At 34.5% G+C, this 24780-nt stretch overlaps 1 protein-coding gene across 1 annotated transcript in view; it reads left to right on the forward strand.

Annotated features, from left to right (window-relative positions):
* The window catches only part of adgrl3.1 (adhesion G protein-coupled receptor L3.1), a 264360-nt gene that overhangs the window by 177315 nt on the left and 62265 nt on the right, over positions 1-24780 (forward strand). The window contains exons 11-13 of the mRNA XM_088939011.1: positions 3119-3241; positions 4487-4692; positions 7887-8063. Coding sequence (XP_088795137.1) covers positions 3119-3241; positions 4487-4692; positions 7887-8063 — 506 coding nt within the window. The remainder of the gene's footprint in view (positions 1-3118; positions 3242-4486; positions 4693-7886; positions 8064-24780) is intronic.

The following is a 24780-nucleotide window of genomic DNA, read 5'->3' on the forward strand; positions in this document are numbered from 1 at the left end:
TTTTCTCCTAAACTAATTTATCTTAGACTTAGCAAAGGGTTTTAATACTTATGCAACTGAGAATCATTTATTTACATCACTTACAATCATTTTCTTAACTTTATCAGTAAAAATTTAATTGTGAAAATACTATATACATCTGTAAGTTCTTATTTGAAAGACTGCAAACTGGGCAGCACCTTTGCAGCGCCCTAGGGGTGGTATCTGCCTGGAGTTCGTATGTTCTCCCTGCGTTCTTGTGATTTTCCTCCGGGTGCCCCCGTTTCTTCCCACAGTCCAAAGACATACAGTACTTGTAGGTTAATTGGCTTCTAGGAAAATCGGTGTGTCTGTGAATGCTACAGTATGTGATAGACTGGAGTCCCATCCAGGATGTACGTGTATTCTGCCTTGCGCCCATTGTTTGCTGGGATAGGCTCCGCCTCCCCTGTGACCCTGTACTGGATAAATTGGTTAGATGATGGATGGTTAACTGTAAATTCATATAACAAAAATGTGGAAATATTTGCACTGGAGGTGCGGAAGTGAATGATTTTGCAACACACCATACTGGGGACATGAACTGAAGTAATTGTCTCAAAGGAACCACCTATAGCATTGTATAAGTATCCTAGTCTCAAACACACAAGAGAATATCATATTTCCTATTACGTGCGAATTAATAAAAAAGCCAAAAAATCAAGCAATACCTCTGTAATTTAATGTGTATGGTTTCCTAAGATAAATTACCAGTCTTGTGCTCGGTGTCAACAATGTCTTGTTGTTTTTCTCTTCTGCTTCTGTCATTCTATGTGCCTTCGTCTGAGATTAAGATTAGCTTCATGCAGCAGAAAGTACTGAGAGATGTAGCTGTACCTTAACGTGTATTTTTTGTTTTAAATAATATGATATTATTAAGAAAGCTGTAAAACAAGTAGAAAATGCCTAAACAAACGTAAAAAAGAACACTGCATTGATTTTGACTAATGGCTGGTACTATTTTTCTTTTTGTCTTGTTTTGTATAAGACATTAATGGCACTACACAAATTAGAAAGTTTTAAAAGTAAACTATTAAAATGTTCATATCATGTGTACAACATTCAGTACTCTTGGGAACTGATCATCACATTCAAGTCTATGCAAGGAAAATTTGTTTAGGGAAAATTAAAACTGTATGCTCCTTAAAACCCCTTTCAGCTCCACCATGAATGAGCTCTTAAGCATAGTAGAATAACTGGAGAAAGGCATGATTACCACTGCTAAGTGAAAGGTATTGTAAAAACAATGGATATGCATGGTTAATTTCAGAGAGCGCAAAAACAATATACACTGAAACCAGGTTTAAAAGGAGTTTATCACACACATTTTAACAAAATACATGCGAACTAGCCTTCAGCCACTTAATGCAAGAATGAATTGGGTGCCAGATACAATATATTACTGTTCATTATCTCACCACTGTGACTCCAATACTCTGTCAGAATGGACCTGGATTAAAGTTATCATGGCAGATTCAATGCAAAAACTTGTTACTTTTTTAGAGTTATCATTAGAGTTAGTTTTTCCAATGAGTATGTGTGGGCCAAATACTCATCTTGAATCTCATATGAGATATTCCGCTGACAAATGGTAGAAGGGTTTTATGGTCAGGCAAGAAAACAAATATGATGTGGGCTTAAATATTAAGTGTTATGTCTGATTCAAAACCTATACAGTATATCATTCAATCAGGAGCATGAAAAATTTGAAGTGTTTACTCATCAGCAGTGACTGAATGACAGAAAGTACCTGGAAGTATCTGGAGTGATGACTGTGCTGAGTATTGTCAAGACATAGATGAAAACCTGTTTGACTCACCTAAGAATCTTAAACTGGTCTGAAAATACATTTTTTAGTAAGGAAGTGATGTGAAGCACAATACCGAAGCCATACTGAAGTGATTTGACAAAAAGAGAGTTAATGTCCTTGAGTGTCCCAGTCCAGCAACAATCCCTAACAAACCTGTCAGAACTGGAAGACTTTTGACAGGAAAAATGGGCAAAAATTACATCATTTCATTGTGCAAAGGTAGCAGAGACTCATTAAAACTGACTGCTGCCAATACATGCTTCAACCAAGAACTGACTTAGAGGGCTGAATACTTAGGCAATCAGCTAATTGAACTTTTCATAAAATTATTGCATCTTTTGCTGACATTTAACTTCCTTAAATTATAACAGTGAAGTTGATTATTACAATTTTGAAAAAAAATAGTGGATTTGAAAGAAAACTATGCATTACTTGAAATTTTTCAAAATGTGATATTATTGCTACGTAGGTGGTGAAACCTTTTGAAAAGCACTGTTCTTCCTTTGGCATCTTTTAGATTGAGTATCATTTGTATGTAACAAGCAATGGAACCTAATATTTCATGGCCAATTTAACTCAGGCCCAGCACAGTTAGTGATATTCTGAAAAAATACCTAGAATGTACTAGACCTTACTAGAATAAGGTAAAGGTGATATCTCCATGCCCTGATACTTTTCTGTCACACACAATATCATCTTGCAGTTTAACTACCCCCTTTATTTGAGTATGGCTTATGACACCAGTGTAATAATTCAAGTGCCCCTGCCGTGAACCTGCCTCTATCTTACTGCTCTTTGCTTATTGCCTATCAGCCCAAGGCATGTTGTAGAAAGGAGTGACCTCCCCAGAGCAAAGACCAATGTGTCTGTAAGAGAAAGATGACAATTGTAGCAGTTTGTTTGACTTGACTTGTCCATATTGACTTTATAAATGAGCATTTTGTGACCAGAACAAAAACCTTTGTAATAGTGTAAGAGCAGAATACTGAGTTTAAGGTTAGCATGGATTTAGTAATATAGTGTACTGAATACTTGTAAAACTGTTTTTTAATTAATTAATGTGTCGTATAAAGGCTATCTTTAGATAGCCTAAACATTAAAAAAAACTAAATAAATTTTAATTACATAGAATGAAAATCAGACACCGAACAATGACAAAACTTTGAAAAAAATATTTGAGCTTCTCCTTTTTCACCTTACAAAAGCAAATGTGTGTTACCAAAAAAAAAAATGATGGTGTTCGGAACAGTGGTGCACCAAAAAACTGTCCCCCTGTTATACCTTATACAGAACTGGAAGTTGCAAGGCTGAGTACAGATGGAAATTTGGCAGACCTGAAATTTCCACAAACCGGTGGGCATGGAAACTCGATCCAGTTGTCAGCAAGTACTCTGAAGCAACACGGAAAAAATGGTAGGTTTTTCAGACCTATAATTCCTGGACTGCCATATTTTAAGCATATCTATACTGTAATTATAGTATATAATATCATTTAAATTTATTCAGTACAACTGTTAAAAGTTACTGTTCCATATTTTTCTTGTAGGCAAATTGCCCACTCCATAGTAAATGAATTACATGGGCAATTTGCCCATAGGGAAAATTCATCCCACTAAAAGTAGTATATTTAACTGTAATGATATTGACATACACTAGTGTCTCTTTTCTAAGCTTGGGATGGATGTTTGAATTACATTTAATTATTGTGATGACTTCTTTACTTTTGCTTGTTGACAATTAGAAAATGCTTTGCTTGATATTTAAGGAAAGGGATCATTCTTCTTATTTAAAATTAAAAACCATGTTTGGATTCACAATGCATCACATGCATATTTCATGTTTTTTTAAAGTTTTGTATTTTAATGCCACATTGATCTATATCTGTTCTGTATCGAATACGTTCAGAAATGAACTTTGCTTCAGCATCTCTTTTTAGTAAAAAACATTGTACTTAAAAAGAAAATCCTTGACCATTTTTGAATACTTGTATTTTATAAACACAATTGAACATTATGACAGTAGTTCTGTTTTAATTAAAAACTGTTTTCAGTAAATAAGATAAGTAATTAATAAGTGTGTAAGTAAAACCATAATTATAATTTGTTATGAAGTGAACATAATTTTCATTCACATATGGCTGAGGTTTCAGAAGAAACTGATACAATGTGACAAAATACCAAATTAAAGTGAGGGGTGGATTCTTAGCAGGATTTAATTTCACTTTCTTAACAGTGCTATCAAAATAATATGGATTTTTTAACAAGGTCTTTATAGAAAAGATACCTGAGTAATAATGAGGCTCAGCACAAGATCTAATTATTTTTTTTTCTGTTTCTTTTAAGTCCTAATTTCCTTCTCTTGTCAGAATAGCATAACTTGCAATATATTTTCAGAGAAAAAAACTGTGAAATAGTTATATTATATCTGCGTCTGGTTCTGAGACATCCATTCATATTTTTTAATGTTGAGAATACGTCTTTTAAAGTGTGTTAAAGCTTATCTATTTAACTTTTCCATGGGCAAAATGCCATCATTTTCTCTTTAAAGTAACTCACCTGATAATAAACTTTATACATGAAATGCTTTTCTGCCATAGAACCTAGCCATTGTCTTTTTTTCAAACAAATTTATATATTTTTTATGTATATTTTTCCCTAGGTGAGATCAGGATGGCCTTTGTTCTCTACAAACATCTAGGAGCCTACCTTTCCACAGAGAACGCTAGCATGAAGTTAGGAAGCGAGGCTATCTCTACCAACTACTCCGTTATTGTCAATTCACCAGTAATCACTGCTGCCATTAACAAGGAGAGCAACAAAGTCTACTTGTCAGACCCCGTGATCTTCACTGTCAAGCACCTGCAGGTATGAAGAGCAGGAACCGATATTCTTTGCTGTTTAACTGTATTTTAAAAGTCTCCTTGACACATGTCATTGTGGGATATGTCATCTTTCCAGCCATGCAGAGACCTATGTTAGTGCTGTGTTGATTTCTTGGAAGTCTCTGTTAGGGTAACCCTCCCTTTTGCATCTGGTTTCCTGAAAGAGTATTCAGCCAGTTTCCCCACAGGGAAGTTCCTATTTCTTACAAATTCAATAAGATGATTATCCCTTACTATTTTTTTTCTGGAATATCTTTCCTTGAGGAAATTGCTCTAATTATTATAAGTTTCCATCTACCTACTGTAGCTTAATATGATTAATTATAATGTAATTATTTCAGGAAATTACATGAAAATTGTCTATGCTGTATTGTTGTAGTTAACTGGTTATGGGTTTAACTTCCAAGAGAATTAAATTAAATGGAAAAAGAGTAGAAATCTTCAACAACATCATGGTGATCAAGACCACACATGGGTCGAAGACTCCAAATAATTACATAACCATCCATATCCAATAAAAACATTAAACATTGCTGATGAAGAATTACCTGCTTTTTATTTATATATATGAAATAAAATCTGAAACACTTAAAAATAACAAGGTACCAAGTTTCAGGGACATTCATCCTGAAGTACTCAAGTACGGTAATGAACGTATATTAGCTGTAGTACCACCTTGTTGTACAAAATGAGTGTAACAGTGACCTTAAACATTGTGAATAAACAGTAAATACTTAAGGAAATAGAATGACTCCACACTACTCAACCTTCACATTGCATGTTCACATGAAGATGTAATTGAACAAGCACAGATCATGATATCAACTATAATGCCTGTTTTATTCTCTTTATCTTTGCTCATCCAATGACCAAAGTGTATAAGTTAAAGCGTAAAATATGAAGAAGAATCAGTTTTGGTAATTGGCCTTAATCTCAACAGGATATTTTCAGTACATACCACACCAATGCCTGAGTGATTGTAAAACATTTTTCCATCTTTCCTAAATATAGAAAAAATAATATTAGTGAACATATGCAGAAACATAGATATAAACAGAATCACTAAATCTTGCAAATATTTTGTACTATCTCATATATATTTTTTGATCTCTTTCATATAAAGAAATATGTGTCTTTAATGTTCGGTACAAAGAAAAAAATTATATAAACAAACACTTGAAAAACAAACGTCTCTCTTGTCACTATTATCTTGAATGTTTATAGTAATAATTCACCACGAAAGCCATCTGCATAATATTTCTATCAGATAGGATGTGGGTTGTTTGAGAGCACAAAATGACTGTTGAATTGTTTTCAAAACAGTAAGGCTCAGTAAGATTTCAAGCTGATGTTCATTAATGTGCTTCCTCTTATTTATTTACCATAAGCATAACACATAAATATAGCAATGAAACCTATGAAACAACCATGTAGGGATTCTAGTCAGCGGAATTTAGACAAGTACCAAATGTTCAATATCAGATTGTTCTTCATGTTTGTTAGTCAGTAACATTAATTCTGCCACACTGCATTAGCTAATTTCAGCATACTGCAATAAAAATGCCCTCAGCTGTCGTACATCGATGCCTCAGAGACTATTAGAGAGGATGAAAGACCCAATGAAAGTTGCAAATGTTCAGTGGAGGGGGGGTGGGAACCGCACTTTGAAGAGATACCTTTCAAAATTAAATGGGAAGTGTCAGTAGAAGGGCCAAAGCTATTATTGTCAGTGGACATGCACCCTGTTCAATTTCAAGTGCACGAGTAGCAAGCTGTACCAGTGATGTTCGTAATATAGTGCACAATGGTTTTCATAACCTTCTTACTGAAAGGACAGATGGCAATAGGATGTGTAAATGCTGTGGTTACTTCTCCAGGGTTTAGATTACTTCCACTGATAGCCATGATTATGTGCTTTAGTAGCAGATTACCAGAATTGATAGCCAAGATTATGTGCTGTAGTAGGTATTACACATTTTGTTATACTGTAGATACTGCCCAGTAAACATCAAAATATACTTTTTGTACAGTAGAAGCATTTGTGACATACAATACATTTCTGAGAAATGTTTACATTGACATGAAGAAGGTATCTTGTACTCTCACCCTAGGACTTTGACTCAGTGTTTCACATACTGTATAGTTTTGTCCCAATTGGGTTATTGATCATTTTATTAGTTAGGAGAATCTTAGGCATTCTCCAGCTATTTCAGCTGTTTTGCTTGTTGATATTTAAAATTGAATAGACATTAGAATTCATTTTCCCTCACAAAGATATTCAATTATTATCAAAAACATTGCAATGCAACATTATCAGGGCTTATCCAGAATACAATGTTTAATTAGTGTGATCCTGTCATCTCCAGAATGGAGTCCTGTAAAACAGATTACAATGTTTTCAGTTTTATTTAGTATTGCTAACAACCACATAAAACAAAAAATAACATTCAAAAATACTTGTTCCAGACTCAAAGGATCCTTTAAGTAAAAAAGCACCTCCTGTTCTTATTTTTTAAAGAACTAAGAAGCTTAAGATGATTATTGAATACTTACAGTACAACAGATCTTTTCATGTTTGAAACTAAAGAGATTGAGTTAGTTTTTTTAACACGTTTGTTATTATTGTCAATGTAACAGTACCTTTAAACCAGTAATATACTGTACCTGGTTACACTTATTTAGACACAAGCAGTTTCTAAATAAAGTATTCTAAATAAAGTCTTTAGTTTTGTACAATGTTAACATAACTTACTTTGATTTACATTCTTTACTTTTGACTAAACAGTATATACAGTACTACATTTTTAATTGCTTCCTTTTAGTTGTGTAGAACCTTCTCAGAATACAGGGATTTAATTTCTTAATATCATGTTAAGGATTGTAGTCTATGTATTTTTAGAAAATACTTTCAACTGTTATGAGTTGTGTTTTCAGTTTTAATAAAATATAACTTTTATAAGTAAACAAAAAAACATCTGTGCTTGATGTTTAGTAATCTGAATACCAAACGATAGTCTGAACTTCAATTCTCTCTTCACTCTCTCATCTACTGTACTTCTTGAAATGTTCCTTCCTCATCCAGCTGCCATTTTTCAGTTCTGTGCATTTTTAAGAATTGATATCTGGTTAGTTGTGGTTTTGAATTTGTTAGTTTAACTTAATATTTTTGTCTTCCAGCAATCTGAAGAAAATTTCAACCCAAATTGTTCTTTCTGGAGTTACTCTAAACGTACAATGACAGGATACTGGTCAACCCAAGACTGTCGGCTACTGGGCACCAACAGGACTCACACAACTTGCTCCTGTACCCATCTTACGAATTTTGCTGTACTAATGGCACACGTGGAAGTAAAGGCAAGTACATTTCCATATTTTATGACAGCTATTTATACAGATTTTATAAATATGGATTAAATGTTTTCGCCTCATTTTAATTAATTGATCATTCATCATGTGGGTATTGATGAGTGGATCATGACTGTTGCATAAGCACTGAATCACCTCCTTAGGGAGTTGATTCAAGAAAGAAGAACATATAAAGGAACCAATACCAAGAAAAGCCCTTCTGCCACTGGCATGATAGCATTACATACAAGGAAGGATCTTTTGGGGTGTCCAAAGCTACTGATTTCTAAGCTATCATGGTACAGGTACATCAATAATAAGCCACAATCTGGGACACCACAAGTTATAATACCAATCTAAGGCTGACACATCATCCTCCAGGTATGAGTGTATGGAGAGGAGAGCTTCATTGTTACAGAACTTCACTTTTAATGATTAATTGGTACCTCAGTTGCTGGCCTTTCTACGGCATCATTAAGATGACATTCCAGAAGAACAGCTTACATCCTCATGCTGCTCATGTAACAGTAGCTTTATTTCATGATGAGGATGTGAGAGTTATGTCATTTATGCACTTTGTGCCAGATTGGAACCTTGTTGAACATTTGTGGAATGAGCTGGGATGACATGTAGCATCTAGGGCTCAGAGCCCATTTAACAGAAACATGATTGTTTCCATTCAGGTAAAAATGCATTTGACTGACAAATACCTATTTTGAGAGTACAGTAAATCACCTTTGTGTAACCTGCTGGGATCCTTATTCCATAGTTTATGTACTGTAAATAAAAACTCTGAAATTATTTGAGACGTTCAGTGGTTGATTCTACATTATTTCTAAGACTGAAACGTTTTTGTGCTCCCAAGTGACTCAACCAGTAAATAAACTTGAGTATAGACTGAACCCTATAGTCCAGCTGTGGCTGGTTCATGACTTGGAATAATTGTCTATGGCCAGTATTTCCTAAGCAGTGGCACACAATTGGCTAAGCACTAGTGTGGCTAGGTGGATTTGAGTCAGATAGGTTTTCCTTGGTACAGTGATTCTTGTGACCTGCTAGGCACCTGCAAGCTGTAAGTGACAACATAACTGCTCTGCATCTGTTGATGCTACAGAGCTTTTAAATTATAAATGGCTCTGACAGATATGCCTGCCACAAGAGTGTGTCCACTGGTCCTCATTTTTCTCAAGTGGTACAGTGATTGCAGCAGCAAGTCAAACTGTTTGACATTTGACAATTCCCTGTTGGGTTGTTAAAAAACAGAAATGATTTCGGTGGTTTCATCTGTTAAAAAGAAGAAAGAAAAAAGTGATATTTAACATGGACTAACAAGTGGATTTAAAAAAGAATGGACAACATAATATAAAAACATATATTTTTTAAACAAATTATGTTGTTGAAGGTGGTTGACAGTGTTTTAGAACATTCCTTCTTTTATTTTTTTTTCCTCAGGAAAGGATTTGAAATGTGTTCTGTCTTTTGACTGTACTGCCTAATAGTGTCATGAGTATACGTTAAAAAAAAGAGAAAATGGTTGAAAATCAGATGCACTGTCATATACAAGAGTGCTTAACTCAGTTTATCAGTTCACATTATTGGTATGTGGGATTTCCCAGGAGGTTTCAGATTGTCATTACAATGGAAGGGGGTGGGTAGGGACAGTGAAATGTCTTCTTTCCTGAGCTGCTAAAGAAATGGGCTGTAGTTATAGCACACACCGTAGGTGACTAGAATACTAAGCACATACATTGTATAAGTGCCATAAACAACTGAATAAAAAGCATAAGAGTAGCAAAAATTACAGATCAGTGCAAAAACATATTTGAATTATATTTAGTTTCCTTTCTTCTGCAGTATCATAATTCAATGGTGTGCAAATGTAGAAGAACTCAGAATATCTGACACTTGTTGAGCAAACCAAGAAGTCAGATTTAAATTTGAAGTTATCTAGCCTTTTTTAAGATTTATCTTAATTTTGATATCTAAAATGTTGTTATGTTTGTAAGTATTAATGTTCACTGGCTTCATAAATAGCTTGCATCTTTTTAGCATTTCATCTGTGCTTTCCTAAAGTCTTTTTTTCTAATTTTTGTGGATTTTTCCTGATGCATTAATCAGCTATCTTAAATAACACGAAACTCTTTATGACCTATACATTTTATCTGTGGCTTTTTACCCTTTTCCTGCTATTTTAAATTAATAGCCTGTATGGTATATCAAAGTCAAGAATAAAAGTAGTTACAGTTGTGACAGTTTTTCAGCATGCTTAATAGACTGATACATCAAAACAAATCTCAACCAAAAGCAAGCAAGGTGTTCTAAAGAATTTATGTTACATATCTATTGAATACATCCACAAAGGATTTTTTTTCATTCAGGTCTATTGTGTGTTTTATTGTCTTCCAAGTTCCTGAAAACAATACCTCAACATAGAACTGAAAAAGATGTGAGAATTGTCACATGAAAGTATATCGTTGCTTTTTGTTGTACAGTGTAAGCGTTATTTTGTCATAGTCCTTTTCTCTTGAGACCCAAGCTCAGGCTTTCCTAGTGACAGACAGTTAGATTACTCTGTCACTGGATGTTTGAGGGCCCTGGTGATGCATGGCACTGGCAGTTGCAAGTTAGGACTCAATAATCCCTGTCCCAGTTGGCTTTTGTCCACACACCACTGCTACTTTTGCAAGATACATGATCCCAACAGTCTGTCAAGGGTCACTGTAAGTGAGCACTAGCTGGTGTTCCATCAGTCAGGATTCTGGCTACTGAAGCATTTTCCTTTTTTTTTAAATAAAGGCAAAACTGAACAAGAGGTGTGATGAACAACACAGAATAAAATTTCAGTATAGGAAGAAAAATGAGAGGTATAAAGAAATTCACTGAGGTTCCTGTTGAGTTCCTGCATTTTCACCCAACTAGTGCCAGGTGATAGGTTTAGTTATAAAAATATAACAGCTTCAAACATCAGATGCTGTGAACACGTTTTCTCTGCCTTGAGTGCATCAGTGCATGGATCTGCAAAATACATTTCACTTACAGGCCTGGGAGTGTTTTCTCCATTGTATTTCTTTTAAAGGCTACTAGCAATAAACCTTTAAAACTAATAAAATACACACTGCCTTTTGGGATGCATGAATAAAAAAAGACTTGAAAAAGATAATTGCATTAGCTGGATAGTTAAATTAAATCACATTATGAGCATGGTTATTTTGCATCCTAACATATGCAGAGTAAAAACAAGTTTCAAAGGTTCATAGAACTGTGATCATTAGTTTCCATGGTTACAAAGCTCATCCTACACAGCACTTCAGAGCTGTTCTTCCATCAGCTTTCTTTCCCTTCTGTGTCCTAATTTATTGTTGTTGTTTTTTTTTTGTTTGTTTTTTATACATACAAATAAGCAGACACTCTTAATGGCACTTAAGTGTAAATGTTTTTTTTAACATGAACCATAGATCCAATTTTGTTTTACTAAATTCTTTTTTAAAAAAAAAACTTTTGTTAACTTTCTCCTATTTTGAATTAAATTGGAAAATGCTTGTCCCTCTAAATATTGAACACGTCTTCTCTGTTTGTTGCAAGGCTGTGGCCAGACAGGACCATGTTTTTTTTATCATCATCATTCATTTCCTTTAACAACTATGAGTGATATGGAAGGTCTTTGTGGTTCAATGTCTGTGAGTGGGAATTGTATTTCCGGTTGGAAGCAGATTGCTTTGTTCAGGTGAACATAAAGAGAAACTAAAAAAAAAAATGTAGATAGTATTGAGCAGCAGTATTATTATCAAAGATGAATGTTGGTGAAGGTAAATTATAATTAATGTCTTCAGTTGAACTTCACACGCTTTAAACATGTGACAAAGAAAGAATCACACTGCTTGGATGGAAATAAATTTGTAACAGAGAAGATAAGCCTATTTGGTATTTAGTAGCTAATTGATCTGAGGGTCTCATCCAGTCATTTATTGAAGGAAACTAGGGCATCGACAATAATAAAATGGTTGGGTGGCATACTCCTACAAACTTTGAAGAAAGAAAAGCATCCTGTTCTTGATTTTAAATATCCTTCCACATACTTTCCACGTGTGTCTTATAATTTAAGTCTCAGTAGTTGATTTTGCAGTCTGAGAAGTCTACTGGGTTGAGTTTGTCAAGGTTTTTGAGGATTCTGAATACTTGAGTTAACTCTCTGCATAGTTTTCTCTGTTTAAAGACTAAAATATTCAGATAATTTAGCCTGTCATTATACAGTAGCGCATTTCTTTAAAAGTAAAAATGTCTTGTTTCATTATATGGTTGTTCTTCTATGGACTGATTCCAGATGAGCAATATTGTTTTTGTACTGTATTGATGTTACTAACGCTCCTATTGTATTATCTTATACGATTGTAACACACATACATTTTATCACACAATCAGAGCATTGACCCCTTATCTTTACTCTTTGTTTTTTATCCATTAACCAGTTTTCAATTCAAATACACAATTTCCCTGAATGCTTATTGGACCGAATTTGTGAATGGATCTTTTGTGAGTAAACCTCTTAGGAACCTGTGAAAATGTAATTATACCATATCTTATGCTCTGCATGTCCATTACTGTTGTTGCTTGTTCAAGGAAATAATACATTAATTACATAAGACTTTTCTAAAACCATGCTACTGTAACTGTCTCCTAAGATCTTATGTCCATATAGAAGATCAGATGAGAAAAAATAGAATGATACCACATTTTACAATGAATTGGACTGTATTTTTAACAGGAGTGGTTTATGGTATGGGAAAGATGATAGTAACAGTGATATTCTACCTAGACTTTACCACATTAATTCAAATAGTTTTAGGCAGGTGTGGTTTTCATGATAGGGCACATTTTGCAATATGTTTTTTCATGTGTTGTGATTGCAAAAATCAACATTTCACCCTTCAGATGCATGTTTCTTAAAGTTTTGGTTCTTGATGTATTCAGTCAAGTTTAAATTCATTTAAACACATCATATTAAGACTTTTAAAAGGGTTTTCAGATACACACATCAGGCCACCATTTTGGTTATCAGGCAGGTCTGTTTCCAATTACTAGTAGTTTCAAAACTGAGAAGAAAACAAAAATTATTTTCTAAATAATCAATACTCCTTATTAAAATTGTTAATATCTGTAAATTATTTGTACAGTATAATTTTCATGTATTTTGTTACAGCTATGTTTACCTCCCAGCGAAGCTAATTCAAAGAGGATTTGATTTACTTTTATTGTCCAAGATCCTAAAATGTAACTATGTTTTACACAAGACTCAAACACAAATCCACATGCCACTGTAGGAGGTAATTTTATTGAACAAATTCATGTTTTTTATTTAGTCTCTTTTAAGAATTTATTTTATGGAAAATTACTACCTTACCCTTTTACCAAGTCAGTGCAATGTTTATTTAGATTAAACTTAGAAATGACACTTTATGTTTTTTTTAAAGGAAAGCAAAAGAACACTGTGAAAAAACCTGCCATTATCGGTGAAGAGCGGCATAGTCTACAACAAATATGTCCAAATTTATTGTTGTATGTCAAATACGCCTTTCCTGATTGCTTGTTAATGGAGATAATATGTGGCTTTAGGACCCAAGAGTCAGTTTGTAGTCAAAGATTATTGACTTAAATACTTATCCCTATTGCCTGCTGCAGCAAATTTCCATTTTCTGTTTTATTTCCCATTTCACTTACCTTCTTTATCAGACCTTCTTACATGATAGTAAGAAGGTGTCTCTTAGGTCAAGTTTCAGTCACTGACAAGAACTCTTAATAATCTTAATCTTTGACAAGTCATTCAATAACCAACATACAACACAGATTTGGGGGATTTCAGGTCTGTTTTATTAAGTTGGCCAGATTCTTTTCTATGAAAATCAGTGCCCGTTTAGAACAGTCCATTATGAACTGTTAAGTGGTAAAGATGCTTTTACCATGAGCCTAACCAAAATAATTAATAAAAGCAATCTCAGAAATTAAGGCTTTGCAGTGGCTAGCATTTCTGACTCTAAGCACTGGGGCCCTGGGCTAAATTTCTGGGGTACTATCTGCATAGAGTTTGTTTGTTCTCCCTGTTTTTTTCTGGCGTTTTCTTCAGGTGCTCTGGTTTCCCCTGGAAAATTGACCCTGGTGTGAGTGTGTTTTTGTCTGACATCTTTTCCAGGGTTTTGGGCCTGTGGTCTGTGTGTTAGAAGGTTAAATATAAAAAAACAACATATTTTGCTTCTTTTTTAACCTACTTTATGTAAGTTTGCTTTTTTCAAAGGCTTGAAACTAATTTCCAAATGAATATTTAAAACTCCTAGTGTTCTTGATATTCATAGTACCTACAGTATAATAGTTACAGATAGAAAAAAGAATTGGTAGGTTTGCAATCACAATGAATTAAAAAAATACGTATGGTATGACTAATGAAAGGCTGTTAAAACAGTCTGTCTTTTTATACTGATTTTGGTTGGCTTAAATGAGGCTCACATTTTTTTTCTTTCTCTAAATATTGGTGTCTTGTTTATCACAAAGCTGTGAACTGGTTGTTATTGGAGTTCCAAAATGCTCCTCATTTACTTTAGTGCTTCTTAATAATTAGGAAGGTGTTTTGATCTTTGCGTGCTTTTGATTTGCTTGTTCATAGTTTCATGGGAAGTCATTCATTTAAGAAATATAGGAGTGTACCATTCCATTGCTTATTTCCTTAACTTTTCTTTAAGAAGATCAAAAGAGAAGCTTTCTCTTGATGCTGAAACATAATTGGGCCCTTTTCAAATTCTAATCTTTTTCTACATTATTTTATTAAGTGGATATACTTGTGCACTATTTAATGTTAAACTGGTCCTAGAAACGTAACTTCTAATTCATTATCTTTATTTAGTTTACCATCTGTTTATCATCTAGTTTGCCCTCTAGTTTATCTGTACTGTATGGTGGTTTATTTACCTATTTCTGGAAAACAATACAGGCAGGCTGCTTTTGTAAGTTCCATTCAAAGCCTTTATTTGATTTTATTTTAATATTGAAACAAAAACATCTTAAAATATGTTATTATTAAAAATATTATCTTATTCTGTAATTTGCACAGCATGTCTTATATTCCACTATCTAATGGACAGTTGTAAGACAAATATCAATAAAACATTAAGCAGTATCTAGTACTATGATCCCTTAGAAAATTACATTTTTATTTGATGAAGAAAATCATTTACAAAAGTTAAAAATGTGTGTCTGTATCCTCCACTCCTTGAGCTGACACCAAAATGTTCAAATAACTTAACTTCTTGAAATGTTGCCATGATATCCCCGTTAAGAGTAAAAACAAATGATTCAGGTTATATGTCGCTTAGTTTCAGTCACTTGCCAAGTTTCCTCAGAGACTGTGCTTTGATTTTATTGTGCTCCCATCATTCCTCTAGGAGCTGTCACATCGAAAAAGAAAAGCAGTGACATTGCATCCGCCTACAACTCAGTGCAGCCAGGCTTACGTAAATAGTAAATATCATTCAACTGTCAGAACTATGTGGTGAAATAGTACACGATCTTTCTCAAAGCAAACACTGCTTTATGGGGAAAACATTGTTCACATTGAATTTCTAAAAACTATTACTTTACAAGGCATACTCTTTGACCTCAGTTAAGGTCACCAAAGAAGTTCGAGATAAAAAATATCTGGTGGTATCTCTAGCAATGAAAATATTGTACAAGGACAGGTTTTTTTTTAAGTAAACATTTTAATATAGTCTTACTCCTGTGGCTTCCACATTTCTATTTTTAAGGAATAAAAATATTAGAAACAAATCTAATCTATAAAATAAACACTTTGATTTAACAGAAATTTAAATTTACCCCAAAAAAGAAGGAGCAACAGAGGAAAGGATTAGTAAACACAATCCTATTCTTTTCATTCATGCTGCATATTTGTAATTCCCAAGGCAATGCTGAAAATGCAGGGCATGAATGAGACTGAACTCCCCTTTTCTGATTTAAGGAGCTTAAGTCAGAATGTGCTTTTTAATGTTGCACCACAGACTGAATGTGCTGGTCAGAACACATACACAGAAAGGATTCTTTGAAACTGAAGCAATGGCTGAAAATGTGTAGCTCATTCTGCTTGTTAACACCATGTACCGTAGAACTGGATCGAAATACTGTATATCATTCCGTGCGTATAAGCTTTTAAAAGAATAAAAGTATAGGAATTGTTCAGATTATCTACATGTTTTGGTGTTAATTGATCCTTCATGACTAACTGTGGTACACTTGGTTGACTTTGATTGTTGCATAAGCACTATTTCTCATGATTAGTGGGAGAGTTGTTTGGGCACATTTTGTTATGCTTGGTGAGAATCAAGAATTAAATTTAGAAAAGTAATTAACATTCCCACTTGTCAAGAGAATAGTGCTTGGTGTCTGGTCTAGTGTCCAGCAGTGGAGCCAAGTCCTCTTTAGCAATGATTTAAGGTATTCTCCAGACCATCTTAAAGGATTTCAGTGAGTGTAATGCAGATGTGCATAATTGCACTAATTGTTATGTGCAACTGACCGGTTGATAGGAAGACCCAAGTGTCATGGTCTGGACGGAGTGTATAGTTGCTGCTAACTGCTTTTCTAGCGATTAATGGCAAACTGAATGCACAGAAATTCATTGATCACTTTCTAGGATCTCTGCAGGTTTATTCTGTTTAACAACATATATTTTCATGCTGTATTATCTCAGTAACATCATGTTCGAAGCAAATCTTAACACTCCTAACAATCTGCACAAAAAACTATATCATTAACATACAGTTGAAATATGAAGAATAAAACTGTGTTCTTTTTTTTTGGTTAAAAAAGTGATTTTGAAACAAAAGGCCAAGAGGATAGATCAATTCCATGGTCTCCTGAAGCAGTATTTTGAACATTTCCTTAATGACAGTAAAGAACTAGCTGAAAAGCTAGACACATCTTTATTATTTGTAATCTCCAGAGGCCACAGGAAAGAGAACTATTTTTTCACATCGGTTGGGCTTACAGATATGTTAAATAACATTGCAGTATAATCCTATGTTAATATATATTCTTTTGGCATAATTGATGACGGTTGCAATTTAGGTAATTTTCTGTCATTCCCAGAAAAATCTGTTTCTTTTAGTCCCCAACCATGATTATCTAATGAACATGATTAGGATATACAGTATACCCATGATATCTAGGCTGCATAGCCCTTTTAACAAAACACTTATTTTGTTTTTTTTAGCAGTGTCCTATTGAGGATTCCCTAATATTTTGCTTTTAAGCAGAAAGATTTTCTGGTAAAAGCTTGGGTTGACGATGATGAACACTTCTCTCAAAGGTCAACTGGCTTTTTCGAAAAAGACTGTGACACAATATTCCCTGTGTCCAAGAAGGATTAACAACTAACATGTTCTTGCTTACTTCCCAATAAAATGGACAGAAACTTGTTTTGTCCAGCAATTCTTATTGATTTACCAACAGGGCACAGTCAGCTTTACTTCAGGGAGCTTATCTAATCTCTTTTTTTCAGATGAACTTAATCTCTGTGAGGCTTCCCATATGACTGCATAATAAGAAGCAATATTTTTGTTTTTTTAAGACGTTGTTGGATTTTATTGAGTCTTTGATGTTCTGCAATATGTGCTTTAAGATGCAGGTGCAAAGAGACTAGCATCTGTCAACTGCAATATGAAGCAGATTCACCAAAGTTTCTTATTGTTTTAGAACAGAAGTTTTCAAATAGAGCAAGACAATTTCTGAAATGAATGCTTCCATGAACAGCTTAAAAGTACTGCAACAGCTTCATACAATAGAGTTTTTTGGTTACAGGTAAACTCGGAATAACAAGATGGGAATTGTCACTGAGCAGGAGCAGTCCAGGGCTCGGTGGCACAGTCAAACCAGTCACGTATACCCACAGTGCTTTATGACAGAATATTCTTAAAGCAAACGGGTACACCATGAGTGCGTCTGTGACAGACATGGTCAGAAACAAACTTCATCTGGAATCAATTCAGAAGCTAGAAAACCACTGAGTACATAAATTGTAGATAATTATTTATACCAATTTATATTTAAATAAGTAAAAATAGTCTTTATATTTCAATCTGGCAGAAGGCATGGGAAGATGTGACTTTTGGAGATATGGGTGGATGTGAACATTTATTCATTGGCTTTCCCTTGCAGTCAAGAATGATTATGTTCCATAAATCAGTAGGCAGCTAAAGGGAGTGATTAGGTGTCTGCACACTCTGTTACTGTAGGTTGAGTGGTGTAATCTGGGTCATGTACTGTACAATCCAAACATGGTGAGCTCTCTTCAAGGCTCTTGGTTTGGTTCCTCAGTATGACACTTTTTGATCTCAAAGTGCCATTCATCTTCCCCGACATTCTCCCTCCATCTGGTTCACACAAGTTCCATAATCTCCCAGGAATTGATATCAATATTGTATTTCTTCGTGTTTGCTTTCTTCGTATCTTTGACATACTTCTCCTGGCTTCTTCTGATGCAATTACCTTGGCAAAGCTGGGGGTAGAGAACATTCTGTGGGAGCCTGGATACTGACATCTGGGTGATATGACCAAACCCACAGAGCTGATGACGGATCTTCAGTGCGTGCAGTTCCTGCTTGCAAGAGAACACTGATGTTGACATGTATATCCTCCCTCTTGATATATAAAAATGTGAAACCTTCTGCAAGCCATGTTGGTGATAGTTCCAATGCTTTGTAGTGTCTTGTGTATGCAAATAATGTTTTAGTTCCAGTAAAGTAGGATTATTGGTAATGTACAAGTATGTCTCATTTCACAAATCACAAATTTAAATTTAAGTGTTTTTAAAATTGAGAGGATGGAGTGACTACTCTCTTTTCATCAGACCCTCAGCAATATTAATTTTGAATTCATGTTTAGAGCAACCACAATAATATACCTCTGCGCTTTCTACAACTTAAGGTAATACTGTTTATATTACCTTGATAAAATGTATTTACTTGGTTCTGAAATGATTGGATCAGGTACAATCCTGTTTTAGAGTTAGATTAATGAGTTTGAGACTTTTATTTCTTTAAATAAAATGGGCTCAGGATTAAACTGACCCTGAGCCTGGATCCAAGATCTTTATGTCATTTGTTCATATGAACACAGAAAGCCATAGTAGTCCTCACAAGGGAGAAATGTAACTGTGTAAACTGTCCTGAATTGAATTTTAACTTGATTGTAAGAAGAAAGTGGATAATGTGTGTGATAGTCTGCCAACTACTGTAATTTATCTTCCAGGATCCACAATAAGTCATTTGTTGGCATAGCTTAAGGTTATCAGATAAGTAGCTCCCAACTGGGTGGAGACTAACAACTTTCTGCATCTAATCAGCCAAGTGCATACAGTATATACAACACCTTGCCTACAGTATGAAAGTAGATTGCAAAGGAGAAGATAGAAATATTAGAAGATATAAGATTAGTCCTCTGTTGTAGTAAGATGGATTCTGGAACCACAGATACTATACCTTCACCACTTGAATTTCTCATTGATGAACTTCAACCTCTCACGTAGTGGGGAGTGAAGGAACTTAACCTAACTTAGGAAAAGAAGCTGTTTCTATGTGAGTGCTGTGATGATTTTTATCAGGTTTTTTAATATCTGCCACGATTGTTATTATTCTCATTAATGCCTGTTAGTATTGCTTGAATTTGGAAGCATTTTTGTATAGGAACCATGGGTATCTCATTTAGGAGCAAATTAGAATGTGACCTAATAATGGATAATTATTTATGAAAACAGTCTTCCTTTGCCAGATGTGTGTATACAGTACTTCTCAATATACAGTATTAGGGATGGTCAATGTTGGTAATTCAGTGTGAAGGCATAGATACAGTGTTTTGGTCTCTGGAAGTCTTTAGAACTTTATATAGTAGTCTGTAAAAATTAGTTTTGTGTACTGGTTTTGTTTATTAAGTCTTTGTCTTTTAAGGTATAGCCTATCTATTTATCCTCTACCAAATAATTACTGTATTTCCCTGAGAGGATGTTTTTCTAAAACGTTTTATCTTTTAAAATGTGCTCGCACTTAAACTGGTGTCAGGACTGACAACTATTTAACCAATACGAACATTATCAATTAACACCTCTTTATAAAAATGTTTTTTTTACAGTTTTTTAACACGTTGTTACAAGGGGTGCTGGTGGTGAAGTTGGTATCATGGCCACTGAAATGCAAGTGCTCAGTAATATAAAATTTTGCTTTTCTATCTTCCACACTACATTCTATTGGATTTTATCCTGATTGTTTCCCTGCATGTTTTTTTATGTTCATTTCACTGCTTGGTTTTTGCTGGTTATCTGCTTCCTACTTCTTCACTCCAGCAGTGGATGTGCTGAAATAAAGTCCCTTAGGTTGGATAATGAAAAACACTGGGGTCTTTAAACATGATAAATGTGATAGAAAATATCATCCATTCACTCTCCTTGTCCCGTTCTTTACGTTGAGATGGCCATAAATCCTGATTCACTGGCTCCCATTTGTGACAGTCCCCACTGCTGTTTTATACGGTGTCAGGTGTTAGCACTGCTCCTGCTTTTTCTATCACCTGCCCTCCCCCTTGCTTTTTAACATGTGCCCTCTGGCATGAAATAGAATGAGATATAGATTTAAATTTCAAAATATACATTTTAATTTGATTACAGCCTGCCAAAATTATTGTGAGTTTTAAAGCTTAAGAGCTTTTGTATTGTATCTCTGTAGCTCCCATCACTGTTCAGATAATGCTAAAATAAATTCAGAACACAGAGGGGCTCCATTAGGCAAGCCACAGATCCCTGGGTAGTTCTTTTTTGTATATTTATTTTCCACTAGACAGCATGTTCAGAATAGCTGGGGTCGGAAAAGGACGCATTTGAATACGTTGCTCATTTTTATCCTGGGAATCATCTTTCTGGCAGTAATGCATAGGGATTGGTAACTATGGATTGCATTCAATGCTGTGTGAACTAAATTAAATTTCATCACTGAAGGAATTGGTCCAGGAAGAAAAGTGTAAAAAAAATCTTTGCCAAATTTGAAAGAGGAGAAGTACGCTTCTGTATAATGTCTGTGGGTGTCTTGTGCCCTTAAGATACAGAAAGTAAATTTTGTACAATATTAGAAATGGAGCTTTGGGACACAGTATTGCTACTTTCAATGCACATTGACTGGTCAAAAAAGGAGAACTTAAGCTAAGACATAAAGCTCTTTAGTCAGCAGTGTAATTCATTGGAGCAAGTATTTCAGTGACTTCACAAGGGTCATGGTTGGTGGTGCCTTTGCAATCAGCTTATCGCTGAACATTGTAACTGCACTGCGGAAAATCCATTGCAAGAAAGGAAAAACAGCTCTGGCTAGAAGAAAGATGGTGATGGATTGAGCCAACAAATATGTGCAATGTATTGTGACAAAGGAACAAATATACTATAGTGATCCATATCATAGATGCCTCTCAATCTAGATGGAAAGCCTTTTTCACACTTGCAAGATAACACTGATGACTGTAGATTCATTGTACAGTAGACCGAGTGTGCAGTGCCTTGGTAGATAAAAACACAAAGGAAGGCCATTTTAATTATCACTGTTAATTTGTCACTCACAAGCAGATGTGCTTTAACTCTGTTGACAATATTGCTCTATGTTGTAGTCAAACAAGAATAATTTTGTTTACTTACCGTATTTTCGTTTGAATAATGTTGTTCTGGACAGACAAAATGCAAAATGTTGCCACCTGCCCACCATATCACGAACGGGTGACTACAGCTTCTTCAATAATTCCTTTTGATGTAGGATATTAACAGTCTCAGTAGCATTTTTCCATGATAATATACCAATTTCTTACTCCATTTTGGAAAGAGGAGACACAAATATAAAACCTGTGTTTCCAATAATATGCCACAGACTTTATACATCAGTTTGTAAAAAATATATATATTTCACTAAGTGTACTTTAAAGACATTATTATTTAAACAATGTACACAGTATTGGAAATTATTAATAAAAATAGCTCAAGACTGAATCCAATGCCATGGAGAGTATTGGTACTGTTGTATTTGGTGAGTAGATGGTCAACGCCATAGTTCCAGGGAAAAAAAATACCAGTGTTTAGAACTCAAGGGGCATCATTTACTTAATGTTGGTAAAGTAATTAGCAAATGCCCTTACCTCATGTTGTGTTCACCTCCAGTATTCATTAACAACACCGTTAATGTTAAGCTTAATGCAGCTTACAACATGCAGAGCAATTACCACATTTACATATGATATACATATACCTCCCAAGGAGACGTGTAACATGCATACAGTATTTTTGAAAGGGTGCTAATGTCACTGTGTGTTCCAACGCATAGTAAAAACAAGGAGTATTGAAACAGTTGCGTTCATAAATTTATAGAAGGAGCGTAGCAGAAATGGAGGTGGTTCATGTCACAGAACTAAGAGGTGAGAACAAAATGAATCCATGCCATCTGTTAGCTTTTTTCATTTAGTTTTCATTCAGTTTGCCTAACTTTGCTTTTACATATTGTGTTTGTATTCATTCCACATTAAAGAAGGCCAGAGGAGCTGCAAAAAGTGCTGAGGAGAAGGCTCTGGGAAGCATAATTTATTTCAGAAAGATATTATGGGTATAATGTAACACATTAGACATACAGGGAACATATTAATGGAGTTAAATAGTTTCATATGCAAAACATTTGGATATATTTGTACTAGGGCTTTTAAATGACTAAAGATGAGCTCACTTTATTGTAATGTTCTTAGAGGACTACTGTTCACCCTGTAAGACTTATTACAAAGAGCCTTCACAGGCGTCCTGCCTATTTATAAATCTTCCTGTGGAAGGTATCAAAAGATGACAAGAGGGCATATTCTGGAAGGGAGACAGATGCCAAAGCTCCTGCCAGTAGAGATAGTGCCTTTATCTCAGAAAAAGAAGCCTCCTCATACCATCAGAGATCCATAACCATACAATTTCTCAGAAACCAAAGACTGAGAATCCCTCGGGCCTTGGCCTTAATATACAGTAAGTCCAATAAATTAATTAGCAGAGAATAAGCATTGAGGTGCAATGAAAACTACAAGCAATACAAAATAAATTATATTCCATTTAAAAAGTGATGTTTTGAAAAGTGTTTTGAAAGGTAAAAAGTGATGTAATTCATTACTGAAACAATGACAATAAGAAAAGAATTAGAGAGGATACAACTTATTATTCAACTTCAAGTTTTCAGGAATTCAAGTTCCTGCTGGTTTCTAAATCGCCTGACCTGACCATGGACTCCTTTTTACTACCTAGATATAAAGTACCAATTTGAGAATTTAAATAAAATGTGGAACATAGGATAAAAGGCATGCAAAGTGCAGTCCTCTGCCAAATATAACAGTAATGAAGCTGACAGAGCCTTTCCATTAACATTGACCTTCTACTGAGTATCATGAAATATTAAGCTTTTACATAAAAGAACCACACACGCACAATGAAAAGTAGATCACATAAATACTTAGGAAGTAAATTAAAAAAAAGTTTATTTTAATACTATCTATTTTCTCTTTGTTAAGAATAAATAATAAACATATCTGTATGCGTAATAAATTGTATGCACCAATATATAGATTCCACTATGGGATTTTGTAGCAAAACATACACATCACAATTTCATACAGGGAATTCCAGTCACAGTTCAATAATTGTACATTTCAGACTCAGGTCAGCAATATATGGACTATAGTTACAATAGTTAGGTGATGTCTAGACTTATATTGTGCTCCAGTTGACCATCCATATTTGTTGATTCACTAAGTTACTCTATTTTAGCTGCATGTCCAACATTTACGTCATTAGTAGACTACACACAAATGGCAGACATTGACTCTAATGGTGTCCATACAGTATATGTATTAAGCAATGCAATCCCTTTATTTTTATATGCTTGCACTATTGTATTTAAGAATAATTGTTGATCATAGTTGGAGGTAATTCATAGACAATAGCTCAAGTGTTGCTTAATTGTTCTTTAGATGTATTAAGCTGCAGTAATTATACTGCTGTAGTGTATGCAGGGTATAGAAATTAATAGAAATGATTTATTTGTGTGTTTATGGAAACCATTTGCATTGGTACATGCTGTAGCACTATGAAGTAGTATTGTACTTTTTTGATTTTAGAATGTGTGGTCCATGCAAAATGTTATGTAAGTTGTTATGCAAGTCATATACGCTGTTGGGCATTTTATGTAAGGCCTTTGTGGAAACCTCTTGAGTATTAATTAAGTCACATACTGTAGACTTAAATGGAGAAAGAGGCAGAAGCCCACCATAATTGAACATGTGGATTGGCGCAAACTGAAGGAAAGTGGCTCAACACTGACAAAAAGTGGACGAAGCAGATGATTGGGTGGATGCAACGCTAAGGGAATGTACACATGTGACAGCTCTTGCACCCTCATCAGCGCAAGCTTAAGGAAATACTATACTATGCTCTAGCGCCCCCTTGTGGGAAATATAAATTAGATCCTAAAGGGGCTGTAGAGGATTGTTTATTTTTTGTACTTTTGGACTACAAATCAGGTTGTTGTTTCCTTTTTTCTAAAGTTAATAAAGCATATATGGTTGTGTTCCTTTATTTCAGCTGCCACTTACTCAGTCCAGTTCTAATTAAACCCTAATAAACATATATCACTTTGTTAAAAGTTGA

This window comes from Atractosteus spatula, chromosome 1, assembly GCF_055471065.1.
Source record: "Atractosteus spatula isolate fAtrSpa1 chromosome 1, fAtrSpa1.hap1, whole genome shotgun sequence".
NCBI classification, from domain to species: Eukaryota; Metazoa; Chordata; class Actinopteri; order Semionotiformes; family Lepisosteidae; genus Atractosteus; species Atractosteus spatula.